The following is a 16,289-nucleotide window of genomic DNA, read 5'->3' as shown; positions in this document are numbered from 1 at the left end:
CCTGAGGACGTTCTCGTCACTGCTGGGACTCGGCCGCCGGCCTGACTGCCGTTCTTCTCTGCTCCCGGGGGGTCATCTCTGATGTCCTCTCCCTTTGCTGTCCTCCAGTCTCCTGACTGCACGTCTGGGTGTGGGTTTCTCTGACTACCCTGTGTAGGGCTCACTAGGCTCCCCAGCTCTGAGAGGAAGCCCCTCGCCACAATTCTTGAAAGCCCTCCGTCGCTATCTTTTCAAACATTACTTTCCTGGAGCTCCAAAAAGCCACGTCCCCATTCTGCCTGCACGCGCCCCCAACTCCTCCGGAGCACTCTCCAGAAAGCTCCGTGGCTACTCGTTTACCAGGAGTCTCCCTGGACAGTGAGCTCCTGGGGGCACCAGGCGGGGTGAAAAGACCGGGCACTGCTCCCTGACGCCCGTGGACTCAGCGCCCGGGGCCCGTCCCCAGGCAGGGCATTGCACGGGGCCCGGCCGTGAAAGGGGCTCCTTGGCTTTGAAGAAGACGCACCGCCGCCGGCCGGCCTCCCCCAGGCTTGCCACGGCGACCAGGACGGACGAGCCAGGGCAGCCTCACGCCTGTCACCCACTGGCGGCCGGCCAGCTCTGGTGTGGACTTGGGGCTTCTCCAGCCGCTGCCCCCAAGCCCACAACCCTCCTGAGGCTTCCAGAAGCTCCTCCGACCTTTCACTCCCGTCCGCCCAGTGTCTCACGCAGAACAACCTCCCCTGGGATGGACCCCACTCTCCCGGGCCCTGGAGTCACACAGCCGGGGTGCGCCCTCGCTCTGCCCCCAACACAGCACCTCGGGGGCCTTGGTTTCCTGTCTCAACTGGAGGAAGCTGCCAGGGTGGAAACTGCGTCAGGGAGGGAGCTGGACTGCAGGTTAGAAGAGCTGGGACGTGTCTTCAGAGCTGCCGAGATGCAACGGAGAGGACGCAGGACGGGGAGGTCGCAGAGGACCCGGACCTGGTGCCAGGCTGCTTCTGGCTCCCGTGGGGCCTCGACCTCCCCCGCTCAGCAGCACCCGCAAGAACCGCGGGCTCACAGTTCACGTCCCAGCGCGTCTGTGTCCAAGGACCCGGACTGGGAGCCCTGCACTCCTCCCCTGAGCCTGACCGCTGGGCAAACGCGCCCTCATCGGGAAACGACCCCTGGTCACCTTCCAGCACCCACCTCCTCTTTTCTGGAGGGATCCCCTGATTTTCCTCGGGAGAACTGTCCCCTCACCACTCCCTAGTCCCGGTCTGAGCGGGCGGACCCTGCGCTGCAACAGGGGAGGGTCTTCACCAGCCCACCCCCAGTCCCAGCTCCCCACTCCTGCACCCCAGAGAGGTCCATGAGGTCCAGGGAGATCCTCTCCATCCCCGGGCTGTGAGCACCCAGAGCCGTCACCCAGGCCTTGAGCTTCTGAGGCCAAAGGGAGAGGGGAGGGGCCCAGGGGGTGGGGGCAGAGCAGGGGGCCTGGGTCTTGGTGACACCGGCTCAGCCACTGGGTCGAGCTGGCCTGAGGGCAGAGCTACCCATCCCCACTGGGTACAACATGGCGTCCTGCCCATCAGACGGCCTCCCCAGCCCGCTTGGGGGCACGGTCCCCACCCTGCAGCCCCCTCACGGGCACCTGCTCACGGGGGCCGAGCTCACGCCGCTCTCCTGGGCCTCAGAGAGGACCTGACACACCAAGGTGCTGGCAACCGGTGGGGCCTGAGGGACCCACAGAGTCTCAGGGCTCCACCATGGGCACCGTCGACGCTGGAGAGCACTTCTGGAAGGTTCCGGGTAAATGTCTGACTCGGGTGTAGACACACAGCTAGAGCTGCCCCGACTCTGCACAGCCCACGCAGAGAGTCCGCAAACGCCTCTGATTCAGAGGGATTCACTCACCACGCAGCTCAGGGGGCACCAGGCCAGCGGTTCTCAGCTGTGGCCCTTGGGAATCCCCTGGGGGTGTGAGTAGAATACTGACCCCCACACACACAGATGCCAAGGAGGGCCTGGGCATGTGCATTTTTAGAGGCTCCCCGAGCAGCTAGGATGGGCAGCTGGTGCGGGAGAACCACCCAGCTCCTGGGCCGCTCGGATCGCAGGCTGGATGGACAGACGGACGTCTGGTGGGGCCGGACCCTGCCATAGACAGGCGGCCCTCAGCACCACCTCGCTCCTCTGAGCATCGTTTGGCCCTCACGGCCCAGGCCCAGGCCCTGCCCTGCAAGAGGAACACGGCCCCGGCGACTGTACCTAGCATGCGGGTCACGGGCAGCTGGCGACCACGGGGAAGGAGGGGTCCTGAGGACAGGGTGACCCTGTCTCCCCGAGCAGGACACCCAAGCCATGTTTTCAAGCACAGCCAGGCGCCCACTAGCCAAACAGCAGGGCACAGCATCACGTGAGGAGCCGGCATGTAAGGGGGGCCAGGCTGCCCTGCCAGGCAGAGGCCGTCTTGGAACTCCTTGGCCTCCCACCGCCCCGGGCCTCGGGCACTGCCCTCTTGACCGCACGTGGGACACGATGGACCCCGCTGTGCTCCGCCCACCACAGCCCCGGCAGGGCCACACACCCGACAAATGGGCGCTTGTTGAGTGACTGAGAGGAGGGGAGGCTAGGACCGAGGGCCCATTCACAGGGAGCGTGCCCGGCTCCCCCTGAGCCCCACGACGAGCCTAATGGGACAGGGAAGCAGTCACATGGCGGGTCATGGAGTGAGCAGGGGCGGGGGCTGAGCCGGCCAAGGCTGTCGGAATCACAGGCCTGAGCCCTGCTGTCCCAGGCGGCTGCTTTGTGTCTGCCAGGTGCAGGAAGTGCCCTGCTGACCTGGCAGGCGCCGCTCTCCCTCCTCCCGGCCCCCAGCATTTCCTCCCGGGGCCCCTTGGCACAAGCTGGTAAAGTCAGGGCTCGCTACCGAGGGCGGCTTTCACAACAGCGCTTCTTTCATCCAGAGGGCGCATCCCACAGTGCTGGGGAAGAGACTCTGATCTTTCTAGCTGTTTCGGGGTGGTGGGGTGTTCCCCAAACACACACTGGCAGATTCTACCACAGACTAAGCAGTAAGCCCGACACTGTGTCTCGCTCCAGAGCGGCGTCTCAGAAGAAGGAAGCGAGTTCACGGTCACCACGGTCCAGTGAGCTTGGGAGCGGGGCTGAGGCCGCGTCCTGCAGCGCTGCTGAGGGCAGAGCGCTAGCACTGCCCACGGGAGCCGACGTCTAGAGCTTCGACTGATGCCTGGAAAGGCTCCCTGTGTACGGAAGAAAATGTCTACACGTACCCACGATGTGACCCCAACCACGTGAAAACACACAGGCCCAGGGGACGCAGGAAGCAGGCAAGCTAACATTTTAACACCGGTTCTCGCTCCCTGTTGCAGTCTGAGGGGACCTTTCCTGGACATGAGCAACCACAGAAGCCCTTAGCGGCAGTCCAGGATGGTGTGATGACTCCAGGACTGGGGGCCATGAGCACTGAGCCTGCCCCTCGCTTGCTGTGTGACCTCAGAGGAATGAACAGCCTCTCTGGGCTTTGATGCTCTGTTTTCCCCAAGTCACTGGTAAAAATGCCAAGTGCATCAGAACCGAGGAGACGGCCCTGGGTTGGGCAAGTAGCAAAAGACGGCAAAGTGGCAGTCCATGAACCAACCACACATGGCCACTGCAGGTGCATTTTGATTAGCTCCAACCATGTTCTTAATTTTTAAAATTCACTGTCAATATTTAAAAATTTGATTTCACAATCTCGGGTTTCAACCTTCTCTTACTGCTCAATGGTTATACAAAATGTGGTATGTCTATAAAATGGAATATTATTCGGCCATTAAAAAGGAATGAAGGAGGGATGTGTGCTATCATGTGGGCGAACTCTGAAAACATGCTAATTGGGAGTCACAAGGGCCATGTGTTGTGTGATCCCATGACAGACGAAACACCTGGACAGGCAACTCCAGAGACAGGAAGCAGACTGGTGGTGCGGGAGGGGCAACAGGGAGTGACTGCCTAATGGGAAGGGGTTTCCTTCTGGGGCAATGGAAAATCCTGGGATCAGTACTGATAACCGCACGCTATCATGAAGGGCTAGGAACCACTGAACTGTCTACTTGAAAATGGATAAGATGGTGAATTTTATGTCGTGTAAGTTTTATCTTGATTAAAAAAAATTTAGAAGAGCAGAACCACGTGGGCAGGATTCCCATGTGATGTTCAGCTGCCTCTGGGCACCAGCTGCCTCTCCCCGGCTGCTGGCTTCCGCTGCCTGCAGGTGTGAGAACCCCAACCACTGGAGGTGGTCCTGCCCCACCCGCAGGAGACCCCCCCAGCTCCCCACGAGGGTCAGGTGCCTGGTCAGTCAGGACACCCAGCTCCAGAGCCCAGCCCTGTCCACCAGCCAATGGGAGGGCTGGGCAAACTAGCTGGTTGAAAAAATATGTATTCCCTCTCTCCTGACCAGGTGATACTTACCCCTGGTAAATAAGTCAAACAGTTAAACAAAAAAAAGGTAGAGAGGGAAAAGTCTGTCTCTCTCCCACCACTGCGACCCCCAAACCCCTCCCAAAAGCAGCCACTGACTGGACTCAGCGCTCCTCAAGCCCGCTGGCTTCACCAGCTCCTGGAGGGACCACGCTCTCTCCCCGGCACTGAGGAGACCCCCTGTCTGCTTACTGACCCCATACGACTTTGAAAGGGATTGAGAGTCTCTCCTGAAGAACTCCCCACCCGTAACTTGTCACAAGAACTGTTTGCAGATTTAAAGAAAAGTCCGAGCCGCTGCCTGGAAGGGCCCGTGTCCCCATAGGCAGAGCCGAGGGGCGTTTTCAGCAGACCTGCCTCGTGTGGCCACGCGTGCTCCCAGAGGGGTGCGGGGGGCACAGCACACAAGCGGGGCTGCTGTGGCCTCCGGTGAGCGACAGTTCTAGGGCACTGGCCTGGGTCTGCCCCAAGGCACAGAGGGCTCCCACCAAAGCGGGTGTGGGGCTCTGCCCAGCCCTGAGGCCAACAGCATCCCCCAAGGACAAGTGCAGGGACGCCCGCCTGGCCCTCCCCTTCCCCACCCCCACCCCTACCCCTGCCGCCCATTTCACACCAGCAGGGCCCGAGCCCTGGGCCCTCTACAGCACCGCACGGCCTCACACCTGTCATAAGCCGAGCCTTCTGTGGGAACACCCACGCCTCCTCGGGGCCCGGCCACGCCTGCTCCTCCCTGAAGACTCCTCCAAGACGCACGCCTCACGCCTGCCGGACTGCTGCCCCAGGATGGACGCAAAGACGGCCCCCGGTGCCCTGCCCACATAGCACTGCTACTAGGCTGGCGGCCTGACTCACCCACACCTGCCAGGGCCTGGAGGGCAGGGCCATTACCTGCTCCTGTCTGGGTCCCCGCACGGCAGGACAGAGCCTGGTATTCGGTGCACTTTGGCAAACTTCCAGGGAACCGAGCCGGATACAAAAGATGGTTCTGGTTTGGGGAAACAGAGGCCCCAAGAGACACGAGCAAACTGGCGCAAAATATACATTCGAGGTTGCAAGACAGGAAGCCCACGGATCAGCCATGGGCAGCAGGGTTGATGGAGCACCCGGGGGGCCTCCCAGAGCAGCAGGCTGGGTGGGAAACCAGCCCAAAGCCTGGAGGCCAAGCCCCGTGCCCAGCGATCCGGAAGCCCACGTGCCCAAGATCTCGGCCCCAATTAAACAGAGGGCGCCACACTCCTGTCTGAACCTCCTATCACAAGTTCACCTTACGTTTGGCATTAAGCAGAACTTTAAAGTATCCATTTAGCCTCGTAAACTGATTTGCTGTTGCTTAAATGACAGGTAAGAAGAATTACAGTCAACGTGTCCCCTTTTCATTAGCGATCGCTTAAGCACGCCGGAATTTCTGGCTAATTACAGCACGATGATATAGACATTGCACGCTGTGTATTACGGTTTCTTAACCTGGGGTGCAATTCTGAGGCTGAGAGAGTTGACGCATGTCCCGGAGGAGGGACAAGCCCTCTCCGAGGCGTGAGGGCAGCGGAGAAGGAATCTCCCAAAGCAGAAAACCACTCACAACAGGACGAAGCAGAGCCCTGAACCGCAGTCCTCAGGGGGGCGCTCCGGGTCCTGCGGAGGTCTGGACACCCACCCCCACCACCCAGACCCACTCAGACCGCTGCCAGGTGAGAGGGAGCTGCGCGCCCTGCGGCCACTCCCCCGTCCAGCAGGCGGGCAGGGGAGACGTATGAGGGAGGTCTTTACCGAATGACGGCCAGGGGTCCGAAGTGCTGCCGGGGGCTGCCGGAGCACCCCAGGGGTTGGTGTGGCTGGCTGAAGCGGAAGGGCCCCAGGGCTCCGCCTTCGGGGCAGCAGGGCCCGCGCCGGGCAGAGCGTCCAGCAGGTCCAACAGCGTGGTCTGCTGCGGGTGGGAGCCATGCTGTTGAGACGAGGACCGAAGAAAGAGGACAGTTTACCCTGCTGCCCTTGCGGCCAATGTCCGCCTGTGCCCCTCCCAGTGCAGAGGCCTTCTGGAGGGCCCAGAGGACCCGGGACTGCGCCGCCCCACATCACCGCTTCTCAGTAAGAACCAGGCTCCACCCACACCGGCTATTTGCTGTGTGCCAAGCGCCCGCCGTCTGTCGACAGGTCCTTGGGGCTTCCCAGGAGAACAGGGGTTTTGCCTCCCTCCGAGACACGGCCCCCTGACCCGCCCGGCCCCCCAGCTGCCAGCGTCATCCAGGGCTCTCTCCCGGGGGCCGCCACACCCTCCTGCTCCCACAGCCAGCCTGGCTGCCCTCAGGGACCCCGCAGCACTGGAACAGGGAGGCCACTGGAGCCCTGGCCCTGCGGGAGGGTCTGTCTCCCGACAGGATGACGAGGTTGTCAGGGGCAGAGCCACGTCCAATTCACCTTTAGGTCCCAGGTAGGAAGCCCGGCATAGAGTAAGGAGGACGCCGGCTTACCCTGGGCCAGGAAACTGTCCCAAAGCACTTGCCGCTTAGCGGCTTGTGGAGCAGCGGCTGGCGCTGCGCGGGGTGGGGGTCGAGGGGACGGAACTGAGGTGGGGTCAGGGGAGGGCCCAGCCCCTCGGGCGGATGTGTGTGTCACCCGCCCTCTCCTCACTGCCGCTGGCTGTGACGGCCGCTGGGGGTCGGGCTCAGGAGGGTCTCACACACTGACCTGCCCCCCACGCCCAGCCCGTGAAGCACTCACCTCTTTCTTTTTTGGAAATTTAACTGTGTCTCTGCGGCTTTCTTCCAAGGCCATCTGCAACCTGAGGTCATCTCCCCGCCTGAGGCGCTCTTCCTGTAGAGGACAATGGACACTGAAGCTGGTGCTCCCGGCAACAACATCCCCAGGAGCCAGGCCCTCCTGGCCAGAGCCGGAAACCAAAGCCGTATCGCACGTCACTTCAAAGGAGGGTCTGGGAACGACGTGGACATGAGCCTCTCCCACCCCAAGGTGTGCCCGGTGGGGGGGGGGGGGTGCCCACTCAGATGGGGGAAGGGAAATACTTGGAAAATACTTTTTCTCAAAATGAAAATGACTTCAAAATTCTTTCTAATTGTAGAAGCAATATATCTCCTTATAAAACACAAACAACCCAGAAAGGAATTAGAAAGAAGACAGAAATCACACGTCATTCCACCCTGCCCCCACTGTGTGTGCTTCCAGAAAATGTGTGTGTTTATATTTTATGATTTCTAACAGAAATGATTCGTTATATTTAATTTATATTTATTCAAGGCACAGTCAGCATATATAAAAAGACTGGGCCGACCTAGCTTTTTTATACAATACAATGATTAAATATAAGTAAACACACTCACTGCGTCTTCACCATAAGACAGGAGCAAGGAACTACAACGGGCTGGCCCGTCCGTCTGCCCCATTTTCCCCATGAGAGTTCTGCACCTCCCGTCGATGGCAGGCCGCACGTCCTGAGTGGACAGAGGGGCCCTGCCGGGAGCTGGTCGCTACATGGACCTCTGGGATATTCCAGTCACCGCGGGACCCACACCTGCCTCTTCCATCCGACCCCCCGCTGTCTCTCAACAGCACTGCCAGGCGAGAGGGGCCGCAGGCCTCGCTGCACTCCTTCGCCTTTTTTAACCAAAGGGCAGCAAGTCCGGCCTGAAAGCGGCAGCCAAGGGCCGACCCCTTTGAAGGCTGCTCCTTTCCCTTATTCTCCATCTTTTTTGTAAAAACCTGTATTTTTTTAAAATTTATTATTTATTTATTCATTCATTCATTTATTTGGCTGCTCCGTGCAGCATGCATGTGGGATCTACTTCCCTGACCAGGGATCAAACCCGGGCCCCCTGCACTGGGAGCACGGAGTCCTAACCACTGGACCATCAGGGAAGACCCTCTCCTTCTCCATCTTAATGTAACGTGTGCTTATAAAAGAAAAACTGCACACATGCCCACGTCTGAATGTCAGACTCTCATCTCCTGGGCATTTCCTCCCAGCCTCTGTCTCATCCTTTTCTGGGTCCAGATGCTCTCGACCCACCTTGCAGATTGTGGTCCGCACTCGGCGATGAGGGCTGTGGACACTTGGCTTGGGGCCCAGCCAAGCGCGCGGGAGCGCTTCCAGGAAGCACCTCTGACCGATGCGTCCCCAGGACCAACTAGCGAGAGCCCCTCGTCCGTGTGAGTGCGCCCGGGCCCCGCCCCACGGGGGCGCGCATCCCTGCTGGCACCCACCTGCTCGGCCACCTCTCTGCTCATGGCCAGCGCCAGCTGCAGCTGCAGCTCCTCTTCCCCGCTCGTTTGCGGCCGCGCCTGCTCCAGCTCTGAGGACACCCGTGGGGAGGTGGCTGCGGGGGAGGCAAAGTCAGCGTGAAGGACCAGCGCTCCCTGGCCTGCCGCCCGCTCCCATCTCACACCCACAGGGCCACCCTGGCTGGGAGACGGGGCTCTGCGAATACGCTGCGCGCACAGCCAAGGAACGTCACAACTACGCCAGCCACGCAGTGCTCGCCAGGACAAACGCCCTGGGCGGCCAGTTCAGGCCTCTCAGGGGTCAGAGCCTATCTCCACTGCACGGCTTCAAGGAGAGGGGCTGAGTTTTTACAACGTCGAGAGCACAGTTCTTGAAAAGCTGGGTCAAAGATCATTCAAAGAAGGACATGGCCTCTGTGGACTCGCTCCTCTCAAGAACCCCCCTCGCATGTGTAAGAATGTCACCGTATCTCCCGGTCCTAAGGACATGGAAAATGAAGACCAAACATTTCTGCAGTAACCCTGAAAATTTTTGTTTTTTAAGTAAAACTGCATGTTGACTTGAAAAAAAAAAACCTACGCAGCCATTGTTTGCTTAAGTACTTATCTAGCTTAAACATCTGAAGCAGCACCCGCCTTGATGAAGCAGTTCTGATGAAGGGATGAGATGTGAATTCCCAGCTGGTTCCCAAAGAAAGGGGTCTTCGCACAACCCCACTGTGGCCACGCTGGGCCCCACATGTGGAGAACGCTGGGCTTACGCACCATCACGCTTCCTGCGCCAGGGAGCCTGGGCGCCCGCAGAAACCAGACATGAAGCTTCGGGAGCAGCAGCCCAAGAGTGCGCCACCCCTGCCCGCCGCCCCCCAGGACAGGAAATCTCAGCGCGAGCCCTGCCACCCGGAGAGCTGTGGAGCCACCGCCTCGGGTGCCCCTGCCCTGTCCTCCCTCTGGTCCTCTGGGGCCGGCCTCCCGCCAGGGCTGGGTCAGCACTCCCTCTCTCCCAGCACCCCTATTCTGCAGTTTGGTGGGTCATGTCAGAAGGTGCTCCTAGGGAAGGGCCCAGGCTCGTCTTCCCACCATCACGTCCATCCGCAAAGTCTGACAAAGCAGCTGGCAAACGCCCACTGCGTGGATAAATGGGCAGATGGAGGGACAGGCAGATGGAGGATCCCACTGCATGGCCGAGGGGCAGTTGTTAAAGACGCTCTGGCTGTATATTCGTCTGCCGCCCTCTTCCATTACATCCCTTCCAGCAGACCCAGCCCCCAGCACTCACGCAAATGCTACCTCTGCCCAAATCTCCAACCTACGCTTGCCCCTTAGGATCTGCCTCTTTGGGAGAGAGTAAACGGTGGGGAATGATGCCTGAGACTGAGGTTTCTAGACGGCTGGGCTCTGGCTACAGTGAGCAAAACGGGAGAAGAGGCGAGATGCAGTTAGGGTCCTGGAAAAACCCACAGGAGAACAGGCGAGGCTGCAGGGGCAGTGCAGGGCGGGGGCTGTAATCGGCACCACTCTGTCCTACAATTTAGGAAAGACACGTACAACACACGGCAGCGAGATTTCATCTGGGACAATCACATGGCCTGAAGCACAGTGTGTCCACTGTGATTTACTGTCAACCAAGAGAAACATTAAAAAAAAAGCCAGCAACCAATTGCCTCATGTCTACTCTAAGCTAGTGAGCAGGTCAAACAGCAAAATGCTGCAGTTATCCAAAAAACACCAACATATTTTTCTAAATAAAATCAAGTCAAATCCCAGCCTAGTGCATCGCCCCAATTAGATTTTCCAAAGCATTTCTTAAGAAATAAAGCTAGATGGTAACAGAATGTCCTCAAATCTACCTTAATAATTTTATTTCTTAACAATATACCAAAACAAAAGCACATTTTTGGTTGGTTTGTTTCCAAACTTCACCTCTGCCCGTCACAGGCGGCAGCTCTGGCTTCCTCGTGCTCTAGAAGCAACATCACCACCCAGACTGGTGGGAACAAAGGAAGCTGGCCAGTCGTGGGGGACAGTGTGGGGGGACTCCTGTGGCGCACGTGGCTCTCCCGTCCAGGTCACAGCCACTCGGCCGCCCGTTCCCAGCCTCCTTCCTGGTAAGAGTCTCTGAGGCTGCTTCCCAAAAGCCTCAGCTTACAGCAAGCATGGCGCATCCGACGCCCTTCATTTACTCCCAGATGGAAACCAGGAGTGAAGACAGGAGAAGACCTCAGACCCCATTCCACACCCCGAAAAGCCCCCTGAACAGAGAGCCCCGTCTTGGCGGGGAAAGCCGAAACTGGCCTAACGGTGGGACCCGGATGAATGGGCCGGGCTCTGCGCAGGGCCTGCCAGAGACGTGAGGCCCCCCTGTCCCCCGAGCCTCTCAGCACAGCTGCGAGGCCAGCCCAGCTTCAAATGCAAACGTGCACGTCTGCACCCCACACAGCTGACGCTGCTGGAATAACGTGTGGCCGGCACACTCGGAAATAGCTCACCACATCAGTATGGAAATTAGACAAAGGGTATTCCCCTAAACGCTGTGGTTTTCATAAGAGGAGGCACGGCTCTCAGTCACGCAGTTGGAAGAATTCACAGCCACCAGCCCACAGCGTCAGCTGAGCTGCACACGGCGGTCTCAGCTGCGAGGGAGGCATCCGGCGGAGACGTTCCTGCCTTAGTGACAGCATCTCGTCTCCACAAAGGGCCTCTTGTGCCCGAGGACAGGACAGTGGACACAGAGGTGGTGGTGAGAGGGGCCTGAATGGGCCCTTCTGACCCCCGGAACCTGGCCCTCGCCCCACTCTGACAATCTGAGGGTCTGAGGGTCCACAACTCATGGGGACAGTGGAAGAAGCAGGGGTTCAAGGGGCTGGCCGCTCTCGGGTCTCAGGCTGCTTTCTGACCCAGCACCCTCTCGAGGGAAGACCGGCACCATGCGCACAAGCAAATCACTCCACGAGCAAGCGTGTCACCACCCTTCTCCTGCAGCTGAGATGGGCCCGTGGGGAGAAGCACGAAGCCTTCACCTGCTCAGTGGGCCCCCTGTTCACCCTGTCCAGTCTGCTACCCTGGCTGAGAAAGCTCGGCAGGGGAGGTTGAACAGGGAGCCTACACAAGCCCAACAGCTCCCGCAAAATACAGGCTAAGACGAGAACCAGAAACACCGCTGGCGTCTCCTGCAGGGCCTCCCGACCTCACCTTGCTCGCCTGCTCCAGGGACCGGCCGACCCACACGGGTCCCCAAACGCGCCCCTAAAACAAAGGCACTTCAGATGGGCAAGGTCGGGGAATTTCAAAAGAAGAAAGCAAAGCAGACAAGGTAATAGAAAAACAGGAAATTGCTGCTTCTCGCTGGCTACGTTTTGCAGTGTTCCTAGAAAGCACGTAAGCGGTGTCTGCAGTCACGGACGCCGAGTGCAGGGCACAGACTCTGCAGACCCAGCTGGCCCAGAGGCGGCTCTGCACGGGGACTTCTCGTAAAGCCCTAGCACGCAGGCTGTCGCCGGGGTACACGAGGCACGTCTGACAACCTAGCAAGAACGCAAGGTCGCCAGGCAGCGGGGCTCCAAGAAGACCCCATCTGGATCCAAGCACTGCCACCACCCTAACAACCCCGTGCCCGACAGCTGACGGGGATGCTGGGGCTCCCGTCCCGTCCCCACCCTATAGCAGCAGGGGGACTGCACACGAATGGCCACCTCTCTGGGCTTCTGCTTCCACGTCTATGAAGTGTGGGGGAGGGAGGGAGGGTCAGGAGGACCCAAGACACAGCAGCCCCCCAACCTGGGAGCCAGGCCTTGCCCAGGTCACTGCTCTCCACTCTGTCCACAGCCACCAGACGGCGCCCTCCATCTTGCACGGCAGAAACCAGGGACTGGTACGCGCTCTGGCCCCGGACCTCCATGGGCAGAGGACCGTGGCTCTGGCGGCCGGGGCCTCCACCCTCCTCTTTCTGCCGGTCTCTGAAGGAGGGGCTGGGGAGCCGGCACTGAGCCCAGGGGCAGCTTCTGCCCCCCCAGTGACTAGCTCCCCGGTCCAGCTAGGTTCCTTCCTTGTTACTGAACTGCAGCGAAGTGCTTACTGGGTCTTCCTCAATGTGGCGACAACCTCCTGTGTTCCACCAGCCGTTTCCCGAGTCACCGATGACCCTCGGCCACCAAGGACACTCCCACACAGAGTGGAGGCTTTTGAGCCCGTTCCCCAGGGAGACGCTCCAGGGCCCTCCCTCTCCCAGCTCACAGGCAGAAGAGGAAAGACTGCTTTTAGTCAAGCGAGGCAAATTAGGAGAAAATAAGCTCAAATCACCCCAGGTTAACATTGAAAAAGAAAAAAACCATAAATACATTGTGGAAAAGCCAAAGAGCTGCAAGACGTGAAGCGCCTGAAGGACCACCACAGCCGGGTGACCTTCAGGACGAGGGGGGGACGTGAGACTTCATAGCGGAGGGGGGACGTGGCCAAGCCCTGCCCGTCGCCCACCACCTGACGGCCGTGGCAACCCCCCCCCAACTGGATTTCAATGCAGACTCCACATCTGATTCCAGTTCACAGAAGAACAGGGCGAGGACTGAGGCAGCAGGTGGACAAATCCAGACCTCGGGCCACTCTGCAAGATGGCCGGCCCTGCGTCTCAGCACATCAGCGTCGTGAGCACAGTACGACTGCAGGGACAGGACCTCCGAGCGACCGTGCTGCTGGTGGTCTCGGTGTCGACAGTGGGCAGACAGGCACGCGGGCGGGGGTGAGACGGTCCTGACGGCTGCTGTGTACTCTGCCAGGTAGGATGACAGGCAGCCTGTCCTCACCGCCACGTTGATGGGGGAGGGGAGATGCCAGAGCCTGTTTTAAAGACTTCAGCATAAAAGGAAGCGAGGGCCACCTCTCTTTTCCTGCCCCCACTCCTCTCCCCAGAGGAAACAGCTGTTGACATTTTCTTGCGATTCCACCCAGAAAACACAAACACGTGCTCTTCCCTGGCACTCACCCACGGGCGTCTACTCACTGCCGTGCATGGGCCCCACCCAGGGTGCTGTTTCGGCCCCGGGAGAGGGGGCGTCTGCGAGCATGGGCCCAGATCCAGGCCCTGCAGCTGCTCAATCCTCCACACCGCGGCTTCCTCACCCGCAGGACGGAAACAGAGTCCCCACCGCCTCGGGCTGTCCTGAGGATCAGACCAGCTCCTGTGGGAGTGCCTGGCACGTGACAGGTGTACCACACCTGGCGCCTCGCTGGACCCTCAGTCCGGGCGGGGTCCTGCCCCCAACCCCGAAGGCCAGGGCTGAGGCCCGTAAGTGAGGTGGCTCGCCAAGGCGCCCCAGCCACGAGGGTCGAGGCTGATCTGAGGCCTTGCTCTGCATCATCGCTCGCTCCCACAGAGGAGGGAACCGGGGCCCAGAGACGTCACAGCGCCACTCACAGCAGGAGGGGAACTCAGAGCCAGCCTCAGAGCCCTGAGGTGCTCTGTGCGCTCAGTCCTTGACACTCGCACACGCCACGCCTGGCGCGTCTCCAGGCCTGAGGCCAGTCCCTGCTCTCCTGGAGCTTGTGTCCCAGTGAGGGGGGACAAGACACACACACACAGAGGGGAGGTGGGTCAGGGTGAGGAGAGCCTGTCCTGTGCTCAGGTCTGACAGAGACACTGCAGAGGGGCCTGGGCGGCAGCAAGGACACCAAGCAGAGAGCGGGTGGGGGCTTCGCCTGGGTGCAGGGGGAGGGGCTGGCATGGGCAGAGCTCCCAGAGGGCCATGACGGAAGGGCCCTGGTGGCGCCGGGGGCTCTCGGAGTCGGAGGGCCTTCAGGAGGGTGCAAGCCGAGCAGCGACGCCACCTGGCCGGTCCAGGGAGGATGGTGGGAGCTTGGGCCAGGGTGGCGGCCGTGAAGGAGGTGAGACGCGCTGGTTTCTGGGTGGCTTTCACTGAGATTCTGTTACACCTGGCAACGTTCCTGGACCATCCGGCCCGAGGTCACGGGAGAACATCTGGGGCCCGGCCTGGCCCGGATGGTGCCGACCCCCGGCAGCCCAAACTCACCCTCCCACCGCAAGTGGCCTGTGCTGCCGCCCAAGCGGAGACTCGGCCCACAGAGAGCCTCCCCCTGACCGGGGGCTGGGGCACAGCTGAGCCCCAAGGCTGTGAAGTCCTGACCCCTGGGCTCGGAATGAGAGCTTATTTGGAAACAGAGCTGCTGCAGATTCATTTGTTAACGGTTAAGCTGAGGTCACACTGGAGCCGGTGGGCCCCGACATCCAACATGACACGTGTCCTTACAAGCAGAGAAGAGACGCAGGGGTGGACACAAGGGGAGGGCAGCAGCGTAGGCCACGGGACACCAAGGACGGCCACCACCAGCAGAAGCAGGGAAGCCGCAGGCAGGACGCTCCCCTGCGGGTTTCAGAGGATACAGCCCTGCGGACACCCTGATTTGGGGTTTCCGACCCACCTCTGGCGCTGAAGCCCCGGTGGGCGGCTCCTCTCCCAGCGTCGTCTCAGGCCCCGCCTCCCCGCACACAGGCCTCCACTCCCCAGGGCAGCTCACCAGCCCCTCCCCCGCACCTGGCACCTGCTCCGCCAGCCACAGAGGGCCCTAGAGTCCTCCAGTTCCTTCCTGCTTTCAGACCACACTCCCACTCCCGCCCCCCCCCGCCCCTCCCTCAGGGAGGAAAGAGAGCCTGGGTCTCCCCGCTCGCTCTCCCCAGCAGGACGCTCTGTGGGCAGGGGTTCCTCTTGGACACCTAGAGCAGGGCAGGTGCTCTGCGGCCCGCAGAATGGGGACCTAGGCCTTCTACACCCCAGACCCGCCTGTGGCCAGGAACCTCCCCACCCTGGCTTGTTCCAGGCACAGAGCAGGAGCTCAGGCCCCTGTGTGTTCATTTTCTAGTTTAGTTTCCAGCGAGCACAAAACTGTGACTCCCCAGGGCACAGCTCACACACGCGTCACCACCACCCTGAGACACGGGTGCTGCCACCGCAGCCCACGGACGCGGAAGCCAAAGCCCAGGGAGGAAGGAGCCAGCGCGGGAGACAGACAGTGGGGACGGATGGGGCGGGCGCAGCAGAGACAAAAGGCTGCCCTGTCATCTGCTGGCAGGACTTAAGGCCCATCCTCTGCCTGAGAGAAAAGAGGGAGTCTGTGCTGCTCTCTCTGGGCTGTGGTGAGACCCTCCCCATTACGAGATCACCAGCTGGCGAGGTGGGGAAGGGAGGGCTTGTCCAAGACAGGAAGGGGTTGTTTCTCCTCACTCGTTTCCCGGGGGTCCCCATGGTTCCTGGTGCTCTGTCTACACCCATGGGAAAGTCGACCTTCACGGGGAGCATTGGGGCGAGGGTCGCACCCACAACTCCCCAGGCAGGAGCTCGGGAGGGAGGAGAGGGCTTGGAACACCGCAACTTCAACAAAGACGTAATTTCTCTCCTTCTTAATTCAATCATAAACTTAGGTTAAATGCCTACATCAGTTTCTTAGGGTAATACTTACAGACAGGAAACTCACTTTTTTTTTTTTTTTTTTTGCGGTACGCAGGCCTCTCACTGCTGTGGCCTCTCCCGTTGCGGAGCACAGGCTCCGGACGCGCAGGCTCAGTGGCCATGGCTCACGGGCCCAGCCGCTCCACAGCA

The 16,289-nt window shown here is 60.4% G+C and overlaps 1 protein-coding gene across 3 annotated transcripts in view; it reads right to left on the bottom strand.

Annotated features, from left to right (window-relative positions):
* Positions 1-16,289, bottom strand: part of EPN2 (epsin 2) — a 70,627-nt gene that overhangs the window by 11,660 nt on the left and 42,678 nt on the right. For all 3 annotated transcript variants that reach the window (XM_079903848.1, XM_079903850.1, XM_079903849.1), the window contains 3 exons: positions 8,665-8,777; positions 7,168-7,260; positions 6,217-6,391 (listed from right to left, as the gene is read on the bottom strand). In XM_079903848.1, the coding sequence (XP_079759974.1) occupies positions 6,217-6,391; positions 7,168-7,260; positions 8,665-8,777 (381 nt within the window). The remainder of the gene's footprint in view (positions 1-6,216; positions 6,392-7,167; positions 7,261-8,664; positions 8,778-16,289) is intronic.

This window comes from Stenella coeruleoalba, assembly GCF_951394435.1.
Source record: "Stenella coeruleoalba genome assembly, chromosome: 19".
NCBI lineage: Eukaryota > Metazoa > Chordata > Mammalia > Artiodactyla > Delphinidae > Stenella > Stenella coeruleoalba.
This window is presented reverse-complemented; position numbering and strand designations above follow the sequence as displayed.